The 22,964-nt window shown below is 34.2% G+C and overlaps 1 protein-coding gene across 2 annotated transcripts in view; it reads left to right on the plus strand.

The window, feature by feature from the left end:
• The window catches only part of LOC148275868 (dual specificity protein phosphatase Mpk3-like), a 66,307-nt gene that overhangs the window by 31,982 nt on the left and 11,361 nt on the right, over positions 1 to 22,964 (plus strand). For both annotated transcript variants that reach the window (XM_088235102.1, XM_088235103.1), the window contains exons 2-3: positions 15,374 to 15,467; positions 21,138 to 21,348. In XM_088235102.1, coding sequence (XP_088091228.1) covers positions 15,374 to 15,467; positions 21,138 to 21,348 — 305 coding nt within the window. The remainder of the gene's footprint in view (positions 1 to 15,373; positions 15,468 to 21,137; positions 21,349 to 22,964) is intronic.

The following is a 22,964-nucleotide window of genomic DNA, read 5'->3' on the forward strand; positions in this document are numbered from 1 at the left end:
ATGCTAGCTACCTATGGTGACAAAAGAGCAACGGAAGTAAATCGAGTACCTAAATACAGTAGCGAGCACTGAAATCTTTCCAGACTGAAAATATCAGTTTTTTTTAATAATATTTTTTTTTGTTGTGATTTCTTGATAGCTTTTCAGTCCAAATTATTAAGCAACACTGTTTAACGATAACAAAAAAGTGCCTATTTAGGGAGCAAAATTTTTTTTTCATAATTTGTAGATTTTCGATTTTTTCGCACAAAAATGAATAATGCTCATATAATTTTAAAAACCACATGTTTATTTAAAATAAAATTGCATAGGTACATAACACTAACAATTATCAAAAACCAACAAAATCAGTACTTTGTTGTTCCTCCTTTTTTTTATTACTGCTTCAATACGTTTCGGCAAGGATTTCACCAAATTTTGTATGTAGTCTTGGAAAAAATTTAAAACCACACTTTTTCGATGATGTTGTTAAGGTTTTCTTTTGACGAAAGCTTTAGTTTATTTATTTCGATTACCATTTTAAGCCACAAGTTCTCGATAGGGTTCAGGTCAGGACTATTTCCGGGCTAATCCAGTGTTGGAATTCCATGAATTTTCATATATTCTTTGACCTGAAAATGATTTTAATAGTGTTATATTTTTTAAATATTTTTTTTTAACATTATAAATCGCAGTCTCATAAAAAATAATACTTACAGTTTTTAATAATACTAGACACTCTTGGTGGATCTTGGATAATGCACTCAGAAATAAAGGAATAATGCATTTCAATTGACGGGAATAAATACTCTTCCAATTTTTTTTTGTAAACTTCTGCATTCACAGTTTCTTTAAGGAATGCTAATTGCCCCACTCCATAAAAGGAGAAACATCGCCAGACCATTTGTCCAGCAGGATGCTTCACTGTTGGTCTAAGACACTCATCGCTAAAACTTTCTCCAGATCTTCGTCTCGCACACTGAATTCCATCCGAACCCAATATATATATATATTTTTTTTTTTAAATAAAGGTAAGATGATCAGTCTTACGCTTCAGGTATTAGTCCAGGGAATATTTTTACGCTATATTTTTTTATCTCAAATGTAATTATCCATAAAACTATTTTTTTTATCTTTGGATACATCGCTTCTAGGCTTAATAAAATGTCTTCGACAAAGGTCACAGGGAGAAATTTTATTTGATAAAGCTTTTTAAGAATAAATGTTCATTTTCACAAGTTAAACAGATTAATAAAATAATAATACAGTATATACTAATATTCGAACAGTTACGGAGAACGAAATATTTTTATTTTATTTACGCATTATTAAGTTAGTTCATACGAGCAACATCTTAAAAACCAATTTTTATACTCGTATTTTTAATATCACAATTTTCAAAGAACATGTTTAAAAAAATTGAGTTTCAATATTTTAAGGCTTTCAGTTTCTTTTATTTCTTCAGACAACTCATTGTAGAAACTCATTGTGAATCCTTGTACAAAGAGTTTTGAGACTTTTTTCCTCATGGGTAATCTTATCTTTATGTCTTGTTTCGTATGTATGGCATCGTTGATTAAATTTGATTATCTTTTTCATTTGATTTTATCCCTTAATCATTTCATGAATAAAAATGTTGAATGAAGGAAAGTGGGAGTATACAATTGTACTTTACTAGCGAAAATACTGAAAACAACGACGGGGGAAAAAACGTCTACTCTCTGACCTTTAACCCTTTAATTCTGTGGCTTGGGTCTAAAAGGACTAGTGTCCGATTTCATTTTTATCTTGCAAACATTTTGTAGAGGGATGTTAATCAAAACACGGGGTGTATCCAGAAAGTCAGTTCCGTTTGACAGGTTCACCCATCCGGGCTTAAAGGGGGTGTCTAGGGTCCCCCAGGTAGCATATTTTTCAAGAACTTTTATTAACATATTACAACAGAGACGGAGAACATTTAAGAGAAGGTAATATGGAAGTCTAGGCATCTACAGGGCTTATGACCTGTCGATGGCTGGTTTAAGTGGCCACTTTACACACTGTCTCTGTTGTAATATGTTAATATAAACAGCTCCCCAGGGAGTTGAATCCAGTCCTTGTCTACAAAAATTTGGACAAACTCAAAATATTGTTGATAAATTACCTGGTCCATGAAGAAGTATAGAAATTGAAAAAATAATATTTTCAGGCGTTGCCTAGTATGTAGGTGAAATAATTCAATTAGATGAATCTCACCCGCATAAATAAAGGTTTCAGCTCTTTAACTTCACAAACATCAACATCACAAAAATTTGGACAAACTCAAAATATTGTTAAGAACTTTTATGTTAATCATCATCAACGGAGCCATTTCTTGGTCCATTCATGAATACTGTCCAGGCCTTGCTGTAGTTGAGTTGAGTGAGTGAGAGGGTTTGCATACAGCTTTGTATCATCTGCAAAAAAATTGGACTTTGATTGTATGATTGCTGGTAAATCTATAATATAGAGTATAAAGAGAACCGGACCAAGTACGGGTCCCTGCGGAACGCCGCTTAATACTGGTTCTTCACGCGATAGTCCATCACCAACTCTAACTTGGTAGGTTCGTCCTATAAGGAAGTCTTCAATCCAGTCGTAAACCTTTCCCCGGATTCCTATGTGGTACAGTTTGGCTAACAATCTTTTAGTTGGTACTCTGTCAAAAGCCTTTTCAAAGCCTAGATAGATAATATCAATTGGGTTATTTTCATTATGTTCTATGGTCCATTTATTCAAACATTCGAGGAGATTAGATATGGTTGATCTTCCTGGCATGAATCTGTGTTGCTCATTGTTTATTATATTGTTTCCCAGTAAGAACATTCGAAGTATTTGAACAATGAATTTTCCCATGAATTTACACAGTGTACTTGTCAAGCTTATCGGTCTGTAGTTACTCGGGTCCAGTCAGTTACCTTTCTTGTAAATTGGTGTGACTACAGCTTTCTTCCAGTCGCTCGGTAGTCTTCCAGTGTCAAATGAGCTTTGCATAATCTCGTGTTTGCTTATATTTGAAGCACATATTTTCAATATATATATATATTTTTTTTAAATTCAAATTTCATTACGGGTTACATACATTTAACAAAATATTTTTACTTTTAAAATTCACATTCTACTGTTAATAATAATATTTTTAACATCTTTAAACATTAGTTCTCCCAAGAAAAGGGGGCAATTTAAATTTGAAAAATAATAAAATTTTATAGTCAATTACTCTAGAACTAGAATGCGAAATTGTGTAGATTGTTTTAAGTATATAAATAACAAGATTTATTGTTTATCAATAAGTTTGTATACATTTTTTCTCCGACATAATTTGAACTGTGCATTTCAATTACATTCTATTTATTATTATTATGATGAACACAAAATATTAAATAAAAAACATGCTTGTTTAAAAATAAATATTCGTTAATATATGATATTTTCTTAAGTAGTTTTGTTTTTTCCGCTCTAATCCAAAAGAGATTTTTAAAAACATTCAATATAACATCAAGATTTTTAAAACCAGTATTCTGTACATTAAAAATGTTTTTGTGTACGTTTTGCGAAAGCGCTATCACTACATAATCGACCTATTCATGATTTGATTAAATGAAAATACCTACATATTTATAAACCAGTGTTTTTAATCCATAACTACAAATCGTACATATTATTATTTTTTCACTATTTAGAATCGCAGCGAAATTCAGACGAACGCAGAAGCATCCTGTGTATATTGTATTACCATATCATTAGCAACTAATAAAGCAACAGTTGTCTATGTCATGCTCATAAGCGCGTCTGAGCGTGACATCTATTTCATTATATAGTGTTTAATAAAATCTACCAAATATACCTAATTTATTACATCAAATTCGATACAAAATTACAGAAGATATAATTTAATAGAGTTATCGTTATACATTCGATTCACTGCGCGTTGCATGGAGAAAATGGCAATACCGTTACCATCGTAACTTTTTTGCTTATTTAAAATGTAATTTTTATATCCCTATATTACTAATTAGCATTAAACGTCGCGCTTGTCTACCTAGTTTCTTCCAATATCATACATCTCGTCATTGTGATTATTCAGATTTATTGCCAAATTCCAACTTCTTCCAACCAACTGATAAAATGAGGGTGTTATTAAGATTATTTAGGCTTTACATTGATCCAAAGAACGTATTATTTATAAAATCTTATTGTAGCATTATTTTTCCTTTTCATTATAACCTAGCTAAATACTAGTCACTTCATGTTTATGTTAAATTAATTTCAATTTTTATTTGCTATATTTATATTTGTATGTTTCTTTTTTACTTTTTTGCAGTTTAAAAAACTAATTTGTTTTGTTTGAATTATTTAATTGAATTAAACAGTTATATTTCATATTATATATTACATAATTAATTGTTCACTGCTGTGATTATTTCTGTAAAACTTTTTATTGTAAAAGAATCTTTGAACCGTTGATATATAAATAAATAAGGTGATGTCTTTCTTGGCCGTTTTCTTCCTACGTTTTCATCTCACACTTGCCATTTATACACGTCTTACAGTTTTATCAGTATCCATTCGCTCTACAATACGATCCATATCAAGTGTACCTGAAATGTAAATTATTTTTTAAAATAAATTCTAAACACTAGACTAATACTAAAGAACGTTGCCAGGCTATCCTGATTGACCAGCGAAAAACATTCGACCAACAATATTGTTTGTTGTAGGTACCTAAGTAGGACTCGATTGATTTATCCTAAAACGACTAACGTAACATGGTGTTTTTGAAAGCCGTGCTCTTTTTAAAAAGTTTTTCCTAGAAACGTATCAAACGGTTTAGTTTCCAAGAAACTTTCAATAGGTACAACATTAAATTTGTAACCTTTGCGGATCACTTTGAATGAAGGGATGCCTTATATAATATTTATAAGTAAAGCTTTTAAAGGATAATATAAATACCAAGCTAAGTCACGAGGGGAGGTCCAAAAATTCGCTGAATAAATGTGATGCGAAGACAAATAGAAAGACGGTAATCTTTTACCTTTTCAATATGTCGACGGTGGAAAGGAAAAATGTTCCTAAGCGGCATGTAGTCAACTTTATAGAAGAGCCAATGATAGTTTTTTTTATAAAACTAATAAAAAAATATTAAATTCAATTTTTTTATTTGAATTATGTTAGAATCGATTTTTTACAAGAGATTTAGAAGAGATTTTTTTATTAATAAAAAAAAACCTTAAATTGCTCTTCTGTAAAGCTGCTACATGTCGCTTAGGAACTTTTTCCTTTCCATCTTCGATATTTTCTTTCGATACGTTTACATTTTTCAGATCTTTAAATTAATTTATTTATGCCATCATTTTTTTGTCTTATTACTTATATAGCTGAAAGAAGAGGTTCTGAGCTACCTTCACGGCCTGGCGGGAGACTTCTATGACCAGGGAATCAAAAATATGGTGAGCCGGATGAAAAAGTGCATCGAAGTCAACGGGGACTATGTAGGAAAATAGCTGAAAGTCTACGCTTTCCAATGATGAATTGCTCGTTGTAAATAAAAATGGTTTTCATTGTAAAAAAAATAGGGAAACTTATTTTACCCTCGTATAATAAAAGTCAATGGTAATCTGTAAGGTTTAACGATGTTGTGAGTTAAATTATCTGAACTTCTCGACACTTACAGCAATGTGGAGAAATATACTTTAAAATATTACTTCCTATTCAGCCTGTAGCTGTCCACTCCTTAAGGCTGTAGTCTGGTAAAACGCACGGAAAAAATGAAATCATGCGATTTTACCATTTTAAAACGAATGTTTTTTTAATCGCGCAATAATAAAAATAAAAAAAAACATAAATTAGATAAAAACAATAATTTTTAAAGGTATTTCTGTTAAAAAATATGCTTAAAAGTTTTATGTAACTTAAATATAATTACTTTTAGGCCGGCAGATTACGCCATTTCAAATTTAGACTAAACTTAGGTATCTGGGATCTCAATAAAGACTAAGCATTGAACTAAAATTTGTTAAAATAATTTGAAGATAATAAATTGAACACGAAAGTGGCCGAAGAAAAATGTCAATTTTTTGTTTTTGAAAAGAAATACAAGCATTTAAAATTACATACATTTTTGTGACATTTTCCTTTATTTCTACGTAAAATTATGCCTTCGGTAATACTTTTTTAAAAATGATTTATTAAACCAAAATCTTAAGTCTGGTCATGTCAAAGTAGACAGAACCGAAGGGCATGTATGATAAGATGTATGAATGTGGAAGAAGCTAGAAATGTATGCCAGGATAGACGTGTGTGGCGGCCCATTCTCTCTGCCTACCCCTACGGGGAAATGGCGTGATGGTAGTAGTAGTAGAAATATTTTACTTGAAACTTTTTTTATATAATTTTTTTATATTTTTTTTAAAGAATATAATTTTGGTTGTAATATTTAATTTATAACAACGTCTTAGTTACGTTTTTATGACCTTCATTACTGCCCTTACCGGCACCGATAAGGGCAGATATGAAGGTCATAAAAAAGTTAATAGGATATTGTTTTTAATTGAATATTACACCCAGAATTATCTTCTAATTAAAAAAAAGAGAATACAGTTCTATAAAAAATGGTTTCAACTAAAATATTTAAATAAATATATATTTTTTTAAGTATTACCGAAGGCAAAATTTTACGTAGAAATAAAGGAAAATGACAAAAATGTATGTGATTTAAAATGCTTGTAATTCTTTACAAAAACAAAAATTTTAAATTTTGCTTTGGCCACTTTCATGTTCAATTTATTATCTTCAAATTATTTTAATGCAAAATCGTATGATTTTCTCATTTTGCGTGCGTTTTACCAGACTACAGCCTTAAGGAAGGCCTCCTCTATTCTACTCCACGCCAAACGGTCCAGCATTCTCTTTTTGGTTCTACTTACTTAACGTGTCCGGCTGGATCATATCTTCCTCTCTTCTTTATTTTGAGGATTCAGTGGGGGAGGTGGCTTTGATAAAACTGTTTCTAGATCTCACATCTCCATCTCACCTTTACTCAAAACATTAATATCTTTCATCGTCAATACAACCTTGTTACCAAATCTATTAAGAATGTTCAAATAATTCAAGAGCTTGTTAACAACAAGATATTTTAAGAATTAAATATTACAGATTCTAATTAATATAATCGTGAAAGCGTTCAATTTAGTAACTTTTTGTGTGTAAAAATAAGCAAAAAGTTGCAAAAATGTACGCGTACTCGAGGAAAGTTTATCTCGCGGAATATTAGATGGCTTCGCCGAGACGTCATTTTTTTATCACTGGTTTCTGCTGCAGAAGACAAATTTCAGTAGTTTCGTACGTAGAAGGCCTAGAAAATTATTTGAGGACATTTTTCTTCGGACTAAAAAGCGTCGCGTGACGCCTGGTCCGTCCCGATTACATTGGGAAGTAAACATTTATCTTCAATTTTATTTACAAAGTAAAATTAAGTTTTCTGTATAAAAAGCAGAATATACATACATTTTTTTCTTTCAAACATGTTCAATTATAGGTTACCGAAGAAAATACTTTAAGAGTTCATGCAAATATACTCATTTTCGTACACAAATATCGATTTTTCTTTATAAACAGTCGAAGATAACTCTGTTAACTTCCCATTGTAATCGGGGCCCTGGGCTTCTATTCTGACCGCGTATTTACGTTCTAAATTTTATTTTATTTCATTGGAAAGCCAACAGACATTTATACATTTATAAGAATCAATTATACCATAAATACATATCATAAAGTCCAATTAGAGGCTTCCACATAATATTGCTATTGTAAATGTTGTCACATAAAAATTATACATACCATAAAATATCTAATCATACAAAACTTATAATATTACTAGAACTGTAAATGTAATACATATTATTCAAAATATATCTACTTTTGAATATTGGTCACACAGTTGCACATTATAATATATTATACAACTATAGTTGACCATACAGTGTTCATTTATTAAGTGCCTACTTGCAGAACTGCACATAACCTGCAAAATATAGGCTGCGGATTCTAGGCGCAACATCATAACTTGAATTATTTTTGGATTTTTCACTTTTAAAGGAAGTTAAAGATATGTTACTATTATCAATACAATTTAATTGATAATACGCGCTATAAAAGCGTTCATAATACCAGCCTCGGTAGAAATGTAAACTTCGCACGAATTACAATTCACGGCGGTGTAGCTGCTAAAAAAAGAAAAAGAATCTCAACTTTGGATTTACCTACAAGTATGAAGATGCCTCAGAAGCTTGACATAAGGAAACAAGAAAGAACAGATTGTCGTATAACTGCAAATCGTCGAGGACAAACGGAAATAGAAACCGTACGAATTATAATATGCTTTTAATCTTGAACCCCTTATTTCATTACACAGAAAACCAAACTAATATGTAAAATCAACAAGTAAGCATTCTCGACACCCATCTTACGCCCGACCTTTGACGTACCAAGATAATGTAGGGTTCTCATAATAGATGTTAATGATACTCCTGCCATGTTTGCTAGAAAGCAATTATATTTTGCAAAAAAATGATACACGGCTTATTTATTACAATATCAAAATGTCAGATCAATTATGTGTAGGCGAAAAAGGTGCGTGGGAATAGGGGCTACCCAACCCATCAAACCACCCTCTATTAAAGGATGTTTTCGTTAGGCCCATTTCACATATAACGTCCCAATTCACGCAGCACGCTAAAATTAGGGTGAGTGGATACTTATTTTTTTCGTTTTATTTATTTAGTTTCTACTCACAGGTATTATAAAATATTTTGCAAAAAGACATCGATTGGAGATTAGTCGGTCTGATGGTGTACCGGTAAGTGCGTTTACCTGCCGTAAAATAAATTATAATACGATAAAAATCAATCTACACTTTGCTACTGTATCGTGCCGGTTGGATTTTTACCGTGGTGTGAAAACGGCCTTGAAATGTATGACAGGTTGGCCAGGCAGTCGACGTCAGAAGAAAAACTATTACAGAACGTCTTCGGACCCGTAAAATAAAGGTCTTTTACAGGTCCAAAAATATAAGAATATTTTTCTAAGCTATAGAACATAAGTATTATATTTCAACAATTTCCCGATAAACATAGGTACTTTTATACACAAAATCTATTTTATGGCAATTTTTTTCGGATGTTTCCATGAAAACCGAAAAAATAAAATCTTGTTATTAGAAAATGTAATCTTCGTTAGATTGTTTTTGTTATTTCTTAATCACTCTGTTTTTTAATATTTGGTGTACCTACAGTATAAAGACAATGAAAATTTTTCAAAAATCTTTTTTGACGAATTGTAAATGAAATATATATATATTTTTAAAATAAATATATAGAGACCCAACATTCTAGCTTAGATGTTTTCATCCAATAATGAAACAAATGTACTGGCGAGTAAAGTAAATACAACTATACAGGGTGTTCTTTAAACCCCGTCACATCCGAAAGCATAATGATCAGTATGGGCAAGAAGACATATTAGCACATAAAAAAATATTTAGAACGAAGAAATTAAAAAATATATATATTCGAAAAAACAAATGGTTGCTTACTTCTGTAGGGGAGAAGCGAGAGGGGCGCGACCGCGCTGTTGGCTGTGTATCAGACTCCCCCCTTTCCCTCCTCGTTTCTCTCCTGCAGAAGTAAGCAACCATCTGTTTTTTTTTGTAAATTTTATTCGTTCTAAAAATTTATTTAAATGTGCCAATATGTCTTCTTGCTCATACTGATCATCGTGGTTTCGGATGTGACAGGGTTTAAAGAACACCCTTTATAGGAACTGCAAGTATCAAGTGCTCTAGATACGGGTATGGAATAGTGAATAAGAGTGTAGGTACTGATCGTTAAATGCAGTAGGTTCCGAAAGGGTGGACCCAGTTATTTGGTTAGTAATAGTTACCGATCGGAAGTAAAATGTCCATTCTAGTAAACCAAACGTTGTATTTCGGAATAGTAATGCTCGTATCCGGCGACAAAACTCGAGGTGAGGAATGCACGTGTTACTGTCCTCACCTCACTTCATACAAGATCAGAAGACCTCGAGTCTTATACGGGCATAAGAAGCACCGAGTATCACAGCTTCGAATGGATTGTTTTATTTTAGTTTGAGAAAATTATATTTATTTCAGTGCCTGAAATATGTTTACTTGAATACGGAATTGTTTAGTAATAGATCTGATAGTGTACTGTCAGTTTCAGGATACAGAACTAAGTTCGCACAGAGGCACTTCTTACACGTTGGTCCAAGATCCTTCAATCTTCTAACCGAGGAACTACAAAACGTTAAATCACTGGTACAGTTTAAAGTAGGTTTGAGGTGTTGGATTAGCATGGGGAAGGAGCAGATAGATACATTCTTTAAAAAAAATAAAAACAATAAATGCATACTGCAAATAAACCATATTTTCTAAGATTAATAGTGTTATGTAAAATATTTTTACGATAAAATATGTGTCTTATAACTTTGCACTTTTCGTCATTGCCATTTCCGCACCCAGTGAAAAGGGGCACTGCATTGGTAAACCAGATGCAGCGTATTTCGATCATCAGTCGCACGAAGGTATTGTGATCAGTCCTACGCTTCAGGTATTTGTCCAGGACCACGAAATATTGCAGTCTAAGCAAACAATGAAATCGAATCCGGGAACGGTAGGCGAACGCGCCGACCAATTCACAATGAGGCGGACTTATCTTCGATTGATTTGCTCATTTGGCATTTTTGCCTGAGAGCAGCCATCGAATCGAAAACACTAGTCCAGGGTTAATTCGAAACCGCGTAAAAAGAGGTTTTCAGCCCTTTTCAGTTTTGGTATTCGTTTCGCGGCCCCGACGTTTTCGGTGGCTCATTTCCGGTGCCGGGAAATTGGCAATGTGCTGCGCTCTTGGAATTTTTGGGTTCATTTTGTGTTCATACCACTGGCGGCTCCTGACCGAAAACATTGGCAGTGCATTTCTTTACATTTTGTCAACTTGTAACTTGTATATTAAGTTCAATAATATTATAACAATATGACAGGTCTGACGTGATAAACGGGCAATAGTATGACAAATGACAGCCCGCGCATCGGAACTAAAAACGCTAAATTCGCCTAACATTATTCGCACGTTATAGGATACTAAATCAACCAAATTCGTACTAATATCATGTCATTACGCATGTTCAAAGTGACATTGTAAACGCACTTTAAACTTCAAATATGCGCATGCGTTGGCAATGCCCGGAGTATGTATATTATCTTCTCCCTCTAACGCACGATTCACCACTATGAAGCGTTGTCTATCTCCCTCAAATGACGATCTTAGGAGAAATTACATATTATCTACAAATTCAGGGTAAAGAATTGTGCAAAACAGAACATGCACAGGGACGATTGCGCATGCGTAGACAAGATGTGAAAATCGTCCGCTAGAGTCAATCTCGCTAGATCTTTTGGCGCTAGTATTGAATATTATGATGTTTACGAGTATAATGTTGCAACGAATCCCTGTTTTTTTGTAGCTACCTATAACATATTTTTACTATCAATAAAATTACTCATTTGTTTGCACATATTTTTACTTGGCAGTGCACTGCACTTATGCACATACCAAGGAACCGCCTCTGGTTCATACCTATATTTTAATATGAAACGATAACAGAACATACATAGATTGCGTATAATATTAATATACCCATCACCCTTAATAGTTCACAGCATGTTATGTGCTACATACAAATAGCCATTTAATAAAAATAATTTAGTACTAAAGCCAAAGAAAGAAACTAGCTAAAAAAATAATAAAAGATATATCTAGATTTATATAAAAGATAATAATCAAAAATATTTCAATAAAAAAGCATTAAAATTTATTAATCCACGTGGTTACGATGCCACCCCTGCCCTGTAGCAGCTACTCGTATTATCGCGATTCTCCAAACGCTTGAATTAGCAAAGTTATTTGGATATTCATAGATAATTAATTTATTTCAACTCTCTTTGCAAATTTCTAGTTACGTAGGAGTTGGGTATTATGTAAACAAATCGGTATTCGCATCAGTAGCAACAATAACACAGAGTCGGGTAGGTACCGCGAGCCAGCGGCGCCGGCGCACAGTGGTTGGAATGTCAAATCGGACTCTGCGTCCATAAATTTTCAAAATATTTTTTAATTTTAAGTCATACATGTATTTACAAATGTTTCGACTTTCAGAAAATAATTTCGAACAATTTTTAACAACACTATTTATCCGTAGGGGCGGTATAAAAGTTGCCTTTTCTGTGTTGTTTTAGTCACGTTCGCTTACTAGAGTTTACAACGCCTCTTTATCATTTTTTTTTTAAAGTTCTAAATTTTCACATAGATACGTCAATTGGAGGTATATTTTTTTTTCCATTATAAACAAAGATTAATAATAAAAATAATGTGCTTTACAATATATTTTTTAAAAAAATATTATTAAATAACATATTATGTTGTTCATAATTCGTTATTTATCAATCAATTTTACAATAATTAAATACGGTAAATGATTAAAAAAGAATTGTACACAAAGTTTGCGTCGACCTGCGGTTTTTTCTCTGCGAGGTACACCTTTTATTTTATATTATTGTACAAAGTAAAGTGTTAAGATTTAAAAAAAAACATAAAAAACAGCTGCCACCATGCGCCACCGTGGTTAGTATTGCTTATTATCCTTTGAGACTACTCAATTTCTAGGAGAATTTTGTTCAACGATTGGCTCACTAGTCCTGTTACATTACGAAACGATAATGTTTTCAATATGTTTGTTTTTTGGGTGATACCGTGTGTTGGATTTGTTCCGACGTTTCGGCTTCCATTGCAGTAGCCATCTTCAGGGAAACTGAAGGAACTGACCGGAAGTTTCCCCGAAGATTGAAGATTGTGAGCGTGAAAACCTTCGCACCTAATCAATAATGTTTTATTCTTATTATTTAAAACATTTTATGTTAGTAAATAATTATATTTTTATAATTTGAATTTTAGGAAATGGTCATAAATATATTATTTACTCAAATATTATTTATAAATAGTTTTTTTTTTTTTTTAAATAAAAAAAATACTAAACTAACAACCGAGCACTCAAAATAAATTGGCCTTAATATCAGCTTCGCGTTAGGTAAAAAAAAGCTGAGAATTCTTACGAAAAGTCTCGTTTCTTGCAAGCACAGGCGATTTCTTGCCAGATTCGATCTCCCGACCACTGTGCGGCGGTGTCGGCGCGGCGTAGGCGAACGCACGCGCGCCGCTATCGACCCGCGGCGGCCCATTCACAGCGCGCCCACGCGGCGCGGCGAGGGTTCAAGGCGCTCGGCGGCGCGGCAGCGCGGCGGGGCGGCGGCGCGGCGGGGAGCGCGACTACTACTCGGGCGGGTATAATATACCATTGATGAATGGAGAACAAGCGAAAGGTCACGACGAAACCGCACGATTCCGAATTGATTTCTAGACCGTTTCACACACAATCAAACCACCCCCAAAAGTATACTATACAATAAGGAAGCGGAGGTGATTTCAGGCTTCTTAAGGCGAGACTGGCTGGAACTCAAAATAACCTTTACTATAAACTCAAAACAACCTTTACTATAGTAAATGTTGTTTTGAATTATTTTTAAATATAAATGTTTAAAAAAAATGATGTGCCAGAAAGTCTCGGGGAAGCTGGAAGCATCTCCACTTTTTGAGCGAAATTCTATTTGTATAAGGGATGGTGATAATTAATTTGTGTGTTATGTAGATTTTTAGATATATTTAATTTAGTTTCATTATTAATCAATAATATATTAATCTTAGTAAGTAAATTTAAGTCAATCTGTAAATTTATCATCTAAACAGAAAAATTAATTAAGTATTACAATATTACAATCCATCCGACAATTTTTCGCGTTTTTTCGCGGCTTTCGGAAATTGCAAATAAATTGTTAAAATAAATTTATAGCAACGGAGAGGGAAAAAGTTTTTCAACAAGGGAATATGGAAGTTTACAAGACTTAATAACCTCTCATCGGCTGGTTTACGTGGCCACTTTACACCGAGTAACATTTTCTATTCTGTCCATGTTTAACATCCGCATTTTCTCTACTCTTTCATGTGCTGACTTTTGTGAAGTAAAAGAGCTGAAACCTTAATTGATGCGGGCGACATTTATCTGGCTGAATTATTTCACCTACGCAACGCCTGAGGATACATTTCATTTTTTGAACTGTAATAGTTTGAGTGTAAAAATTTTTAAGTTTTGGAATAGTAAAAAAAACTTCCAGTTTTTTGTGCTGGTAGATTCGCACGAAGTTGAAATCCGTTCCAAGATGCTCGGCGACTGTGTTAACCTCTGCTTTAACACTTTCACTTTCTGCACGCGCGTTTTCTCGTCGTTTTCTCATGATACCTGTGATTTGCACGTTGATGTGAGTCCACACTTCTTGACTGAAGAACGTTTACCACCGGTTGTAGGTTGCGGGAGTGCCGAATATTTTCGTAACGATGAATTCTGATTTTGTAGCAGGGCAATGAATTTGAAAAGCAGCTTTTCTCGTTGCATTGTTACCGTCTGCTGATAGTTTTTCAAGCACCATAACGATGTGGAATTATAATTAATAATTTTCATAATTTTCCTTGAATGTAACGATAATCTTTTTGAGACCAACGGCTTTCACAGAGCATTGGTATATTCGGTATGCAGGAAGCGATGTATATATGAGAGGTGGTAAAAAAATGTAACTGCTGTTTTAAAACTGTTAGCCTCCCGAAACACCTTAAACTGTTTCACGAAAATAAATGAAATCTTATATTTTTTGAAGCACTAACTTTGGCTATTCATACTAATAAAATAAATGAGAACAACTTTGTTTTTAATCTTTAAATTTATTTCAACAGAGAGGGAAAACATTTTTGAGAAGGGAATATGGAAGTCTAGACATTTACAGGGCTTATGACCTGCCGTTAGCTAGTTTATGTGGCCACTTTACACACTGTATAATATTCACCATTCTGACCATGTTTGAACTTCCACATTTCCTCAACTCTTCCATGAGTTGAAGTTGAAGTTCTTTGAAGAGTTGAGGAAATGTGGAAGTTCAAACATGGGCAGAATGGTGAATGTTACAGGGAGGAGGAATGGAGAGGGAAATTATTTTTTAAAAGGAAATAAGGAAATTTAGGCATTCACAGGGCTTATGACGTGTCAATGGCTGGTTTAAGTGGCCACTTCACCCACTGGTAACAGAAGAAGCATAAAAATTGTGCATCCTCGAGAGATTCCCACTTCTTAACACAAGAGTCAACAATTCGAGTAAATAATCTGATGGTGATGATGATGATGATGTTTGTATTTATTTCAGGTGATTTCGAGGAATTTCGGCAGTCCTATCCCGAGTGGTGCAGCGAGGCCTCCGCCGACCGCCCCCCCTCCCACCTACCCCTTATGGGCCTGAGGTAAGTGGAGACTGAAGACGGATTAGGTATTTGCTGCCCAATTTCACAACTTATCTAATACTAGCTGAATCCGGCAATGCTTTGCTGTTGCTAGGTTTAAGTCATATGTATATCCATCCATCCGGGAAAGTGTGTTTGTCTAATTGCTTGTGTTTCTTTAACATCGCGACGAAGCGCCCAATCGACATTACTTGACACGTGACCCGACTGTAGCGCTCTCCGCCATCATGCGGCTATTATTCGTATCTTTATTTTTTTATTTATTTTATTTAATTCAGAAAATATACAGCCATACATAAAAAGTATTAAAAACAACGATTTTCTAACATAAAAAGACCAATTAAGTTTTCATAAATTATGCAAAAGATTTAAACACTAAATGTGACAAAAAAGTAAATAAATAAGAAAAGAATAATTGTTAACATTTGCGTTTTTCATGGAGGTTATCATTGGTTATAAATAAAAATACCGAATGCACAACCCGAGCCATTGCAATATACGCACATATAAAACATACACAAACATATACATTACATGCGGCACAAATACATAGCAAAAACCACTCACATTCAGCAACTATCCCAAATCATCTACTCCATGAAGAAATTTTGTGTACAAATGCAACTTGCAGTTAAAAATGTGTACATCAATACTGAGTCCATTAAAATTTCTACAGGTACGTCTAATGAATGAATTCGTGGTATAATTGTTTTTACAAGTTGGTATATAAGAAAAATATAGAATTCTTATTTCGTTCATTCCGATGTTGACTGTTGAAGGTGCCGCGGAGCGTTGATGTTTATGCAATCTTTATAAGAATATTTGGATATTATCATTGAGGTACCGTTATTTTCTAACTTTTGTGTGTGTGTCGAAATATTAAAAAATATAGCTTATAACACGTCTGGTTATCTTTCAAATAAATGCAATATCGTTGGTTACACGGGTTGACAAGCACTAACTTTACAGATTGAGAGGCGATGGAGTTATTGTTCAACACACGGGGTTGATTTATGGCTCCGGGTGGCCAAAACACGTGGTGTTTCGGACAGCCGACTAGCTCTTCCTAGTAACGAATGCCTCGCACCGTATTCAAAAGTTAGCGAAAGGGCCTGACAGCCAGCATTCGAACTTCGCTGGGTAGGTACTCGGGATCAATTACTATGATCTGGATTAATCAAATTAATAAGGCAAGCTTTTAGGTTAGCAATGGTTGACAGTCTAATATCACCGTACGGGATGAGAGTTCCAGATAAGGAAAGCAAGCTGGTTCGCTAGGAGAGCCCTGAGCAGGTAGGTGTCTTTACCAAAAAGTACCAAGAAGATAGGTAAGCAGAAAGGTTAGAAGACGACCCGGATTACTCTGACTTCTGGAGCTCGGAATCTGCCTTATAAAAGTCAAAATTAATGAGGGATGACAAATTTAGGGGTCTTGCGGGGCATGAGGTAAGCGCGGGTGGCTGAGGGGATGTCGCGTTGGAATGCGAGAGTCTGCAAACCTACTGCACATGTTGGAGGAGTCAATAATAATAATGTCGTAACCTTAGAGAATAGAGATGTATATACTCTAAGGTCGTAACTATGTTTTACGAGTAGGATAGCAATATGCGAAAAAATGTTTAGAGATAAAAGCGCGTGTTATAAGCTATAATATTGTGCGAGTTAATAATAATTGTTCAGAGTTTTTTTTCATAAATAGGATGGTAACGGGCAATTGATTTTTGAAATATTATGGCCGCCTTGATTGCATCAATTTGTTGTGTTACAGATGTCGTTTTAAATTGAAAAATTCCGTTTAGTCGTTTACCATTTAGTGAAAAGAATGAAATCGTTTTGATTGGTCGCTCTAAACAATTGATTAAAATTACAACTGTCAACCGTAAATTTGCAAGGCATTTCCATCCGCGTTTATATGATAACTTTGAATAGATAATAGCTTCTTGCAAAATAAATTAACTTTTTTGCTGGTAGTGTATTTTATTTGCAACCGAAACTAGGATTTGCGTAATTTAAGTAATTCTACAACGAAACGGAGAAACATATTATGAGTATTTTAAAATTATCTTTCATAGGTAAATCTCGTATGGAAAAGTAGTTGTATTCACATCGCGCATTATAGATTAATAAGCAAAATGAAAAGGTGAACCGAAATCGCCAAATTTTACGACGATTGACCGATGCAACGAGCTTTTTAGGAAGGCAAGAACTCGCGTTTCGCGGTCACGATGAATCTAAAGATTCTGATAATCGAGACAATTATTTAGAATGTTTAAGCCTATTGACACATTTAAATGAACCGGCAGGATTATTTACAGGGACATCTAGTAGAATTCAAAACGATTTGATTTCTTCAATAGCTTTTGTCTTCAAATCACGCATAGAGTTTGAAATTAATAAAGCCCTATTTATAGGTGTTATGATAGACGAGACTCCGGATGTCAGCAAAAAAGAACAATTAACAATTATTTTTAGATATTCTTTTGAAAATGAAGTACACGAAAGATTTATGAGTTTTACGAATGTTAGTTTAGAGTTAAAGACATATCGGCCAACGCTCTCCTGCGATCACCTTATGAAAACAATATATCAGTTTAAATTGCGCAATAAAATCGTACGTCAAAGTTATGACGGAGCTTCGGTTCCTGGCTTCAGATTCAAATGGGGTTTAATCAAAAATATAATTAGTTTGTCCGAATGCTCAGTTTGTTTCATGCAACGCGCACACATTCAATCTTTTTTTATCACGATCTGCTGAAAATATTAGCGAAATCAAAGCGTTTTTTGGGCACGCGAAGCGATTAGCTTCATTTTTTAATGCATCTACAAAACGGACATCTTTTCTGAACGAAGTTTTAAAAAGACGTATTCCGGCATCAGCGCACACTCGTTGGACATATAATTCGCGAACAATTAATATGATCGACGAATATCGGTCCGACATTTTAAATTGTTTTAGATTAATGATAAATAAAAATGAAAAATGGTCTGCCGATACAATTTCGATAGCAGAAGGATACGTTAATAAATGAAATAGACTAGAATGTATTTTTTATTCAAAAACTTATTCTGATTTTTTTTCTCCAAGTGATATATTATATAAAATTTTTCAAATGAGAATTGTTGATGGAACCCATTGTGTGAAAAAAAAATGTGTTTAATAAATTGTTATGTAATTTAAAAAAAAAGTTTGATTATATATTTTTTATGTCCAAAAAATTAGTGGGGATTGAATTTAGTGGTTTTAAACGACGAAAGGTACAAACGAAATAGTTTTTTTAAACGCATACCTATTTTATGAAATCATAGATAACATATCTCAAGAAATGTCCTCCAGATATCAGCATTTGAACGAACTAAAATATTTAGAAATTTCTATCCTCTCTGCCTACCCCTACGGGGAAACGGCGTGATGATTTGTTTGAAAAAAAAAATACGTCGCTAGAAAAACGCGATATGTTTGGCCTTGGTAGTCCAATGTACAAAACAAATTTAAATGGTCAGGAACAAATAAATATGAATCGTGACTCTATAGGGGCGTGGCCAATGGAATGACCGTTTTTGCGGGAATTCAAAATTACAATTTAAAAATATTTTTTATGCAACTAATAATTACCTTTTTTTTTACTGAACAGTATTTCATAGACCTTCATTACTTTAAAAATGTTTAAAAAATACGTGATATTTCCCTAATATTGTTTTTTTTTTTATCGATTTGACTTTTTTTAAACGTATATTTAAGGGTTTTACATCAAGGGAGCTCGAACTTTAAATTAAAATAGAGATATAATTATTTTAAAATTTTATAAGAGTTATTTGATCACATTATTAATGGAATATGATATCGGCCAAATACGGTTTGCTGGACGGCGCGTCAACTTCAACATACAAGACAGGGGTACAAAAATTACATCAACCAACCGGAAACCATGCCCACAACCACGTGTAGACGCCAGTCTAAAATCATCATTCCCTTTCTGTACCTAATGGTGAATAGGTCACTGCATTGGTACTCCAATCGCAGCGTATCTTGATCATTTTTGATACACGAAGGTAAGATGCTCAGTCTTATGCTTCAGATACCAGTCCAGGGACTTTGAAATATTCTGGTGTAAAAACATATTTTTAAATAAATATTCCATGTAACCATATCGGGAATCAAACCTAAGACCTCTTGCATGGTAGGCAAATGCGCTGACTACTACACAACGTGGCCGACAATAAAATACCCCTCAAAAATAATAATTGAGGTATCCTATTTTCCTAAATATTCAACCAGTATGTCAGGTGTCCCAAAACCTACTTGAATTTTTTTTTTTTTGAACACATACTGCAATTGAATTTTGAGGGTGTTTTCTTTTCAATGTAAAATATGGACACGGAGGTTACGTGTGTGGAACACCACATTCGACAAATGCTCGCCTTGGCTTTGTTGACAAACGTTCACCCTTTCCACAAAATTTTCAATCACATTTTGACAATTGTGGATGAATTACGTCAATAACTCGTCGAATTTCCATTTTGAGCTCCAGAATTGTCTGTGGATTATTTTCATACGCTTTTCCCTTCAGAAACCCCCAGAAAAAAAAGGGCAGAGGCGTCAGATCCACACGATCTTGGTGGCCGGTTAGCTTCTCTCCGCCGTGAGATAACTCGTCCTGGAAATTTCGTCTGCAATAACTGTATTGTTTTTTTCGCAGGTCGTAGGTTGCACCATATTGTTGAAACCAAATGTCATTAATATCAATTTCATCCTACGCAGTCCACAAAAAGTTACTTAACATGTCATGATAACGAAGACCATTGACGGTGACTGCATTGCCGGCTGCATTATCAAAAAACTACGGGCCAATGTTTCCGCTAGTCCAAAATCCACACTACACGGTCACACGCGGTGGATGGATCACTTGTGGGTTTTCGGTCCCCTAAATTCGACATGTCTGTTTATTGACGTACCCATCAAATTGGAAATGCGCCTCATCGCTAAAAATGTTTTTTTTTTGTGTTTTAAATCACAATTGACTTGTTGATGCTCCATTATCCAATTGACTAATGTTCGGCGCTGCGCATGGTCTGGTGGCTTTAGATGTTGTGTTAATTGAATCTTGTAAGTGTGCTTGTGGCAGGTCTTTAGTCAAAATTCATTGCAAAGAGCTTCTGGAGACGCTTAATTGTCGACAACGACGATGAACGGAGGTGGATGGGAGTTGTACACTTTCTCTAACTGCCGCAATGTTTTCAAGCAATCAACCCGTCCGAGGACGGCCACCTGCTTTAACATCCTGAATGGAGCCAACAGTTTCAAATTTATTAATTAAATTCTCCACAGCGACTCGAGACGGTACATAATGATGACGGAAAAATGTGTGACATTTTCAAACCATTGCTGTAAAGTTAGCACCATTTTGGTAGTGAATTTTCACAATTTCTGTGCGTTGTTCGACTGAAAAACGCTCCATGGCTTAACCTCAAACTTTGCTGATGACAACAGCAAAATATCCGCTTTCCATCATTGCCACAAAGAAAATTATTTGAAATTCAAAATTCAAGTAGGTTTTAGACACCCAATATAAATATATTATTATTTCAAGCATTCAATATTACGGCTAGGTAGTTGCTGGAAACTAGTACATTACTTTAATTAGCAAATAACTGAAGAAATTGGTTTCCCAGGTCCTTGAGGATATCCAGCAGGTTGTACTCGGAGGAGCATGCCTCATCCGGGTCGTCGTCGGAGTGTGAGGACGGGGGAGTGCTGCAGTATCACCACTCCCACCACCACCCCCACCACCAGGACTTCCCTGTAGAGATCCTTCCCAACCTCTACTTGGGGAACTCCACCAACAGCGAGGACTGTGAAGGCCTCGCGCGCCACAACATTAAAGTAAGCACTAAATTAGGGTTACAGGCCCCTATAGCTTAGAATACTCTTCCATCGCAACTGTCGAACTGTGTCAAAAAATCACTTAAGGCCTAAGACACAAACTAGTGGGTCATCTAGCAGGGGCAAATTGTCCATATAATCGATTTTGTGCAGCTTATCATTTTATTTCAGTATCGATTATAATAGTTGCATTTATGGGAAAATAGATAAAAATAAATATAAATATCGGCGCCCAGCCCATTCCCAGTGAACGAAGAAACTAGCAGATTACATAGCTTATTTCTTCATATGTATACTGTATTTAAATTCTTAAAACCCAGTTGGTGTTATTTCCTTCTTAACTAAGCTTGCAGATTTCAGATATTATAAGAAGGTTATCTGTTTGAAAATAGTATTTCGAACATGATTCCTTAAGGCCTATTTTTCTTTAATATTATACAGTTGACATACATAGGGCGTGTAGGCTCGACTTGACCCCTTTTGGCATTATTCATTAGTAGAAGGAATCGGCACAGTGCTTCAAGTTGACATTTCAATCATAATGAAAAATTGTCATATTAAAATAGTGTAAAATATAGCTACAGATATCGCGAAGATAATAATTGCAGTTGGAGTTGATTTGATAGATTATTGATAATAATCTTCTGTTGTCAACAGCTGAAGCAGAGAGATGATGTTCACAGAACCACAGAAAAATAGCCATTTACATATTACTCATATGTACCTATGTGCAGGTACAAATTAATGAAATTTTTTTGCAGATTATCTATTTAAAAAAATCACCGCTCGCCACTGCCCTCTAGCTTATGACTCGGACCTTAAATCCCACATCCTGACATATATATTTAAAAAAAAATCACAATTCAAACTGACGTGCGTCCAGCTCAAAGTATTTCTCCGAATTGATGCAATTATTTCAGCGCGTAGTCGCCAGCCGTCTCAATACATATTCTATGGAGATAGGTGACTAGCATTTTGAATTATTCCCAAAGTTTGATTGAATAACAGTGAAAATTTAATTACTTTGAAGTGGTTTCAATGCATTCAGAATATTACCTATTTAACCCATTTTATTAGGATGAAGGGTTTTTCAATAAAATGTCTTTATAACAGTAACAGGCGCATGGAGCATGACAGAAAAGAAATGTACACAGTTTTTACGCAAATTCCTGCATTTGTTTCCATGGGATTTTAAACATTTCAATTCGAGATTTCAATTACTGTATTTCCCCAACTCTCCGAATTGACAGTTTAAACATCAGTTATATTGCTTCTTTTGGAATGATGCGAAGTGATGTTTCTAATATCTGACCCTAAATCATTCCAATACATTCTTAGCATGTAATAAGTATGGTTTTTCATAAATTCCATTTTAATTCTGCACACTATCACTGTTGTACAACGCATTCGAGATATTTGGAAATGGTGCTGTATGAGTTATACATAATAATAACACTTCAGCATTGAGTAATAACACTGAGAATTATTTTTTTAACTTCAAGGTGATATAAATTATTACAAATAGGAGCTTTTGGAGCACTTTTTAAGATAATCGTAAATATAATCGTGCTATCATTTGTCCAACAATAATACCTTTTCAATTTATTCTGTAAGGG

Source organism: Micrasema longulum, unplaced genomic scaffold, assembly GCF_059751315.1.
Source record: "Micrasema longulum isolate JH-2025_06_02 unplaced genomic scaffold, ASM5975131v1 h1tg001328l, whole genome shotgun sequence".
Classification (NCBI taxonomy): domain Eukaryota; kingdom Metazoa; phylum Arthropoda; class Insecta; order Trichoptera; family Brachycentridae; genus Micrasema; species Micrasema longulum.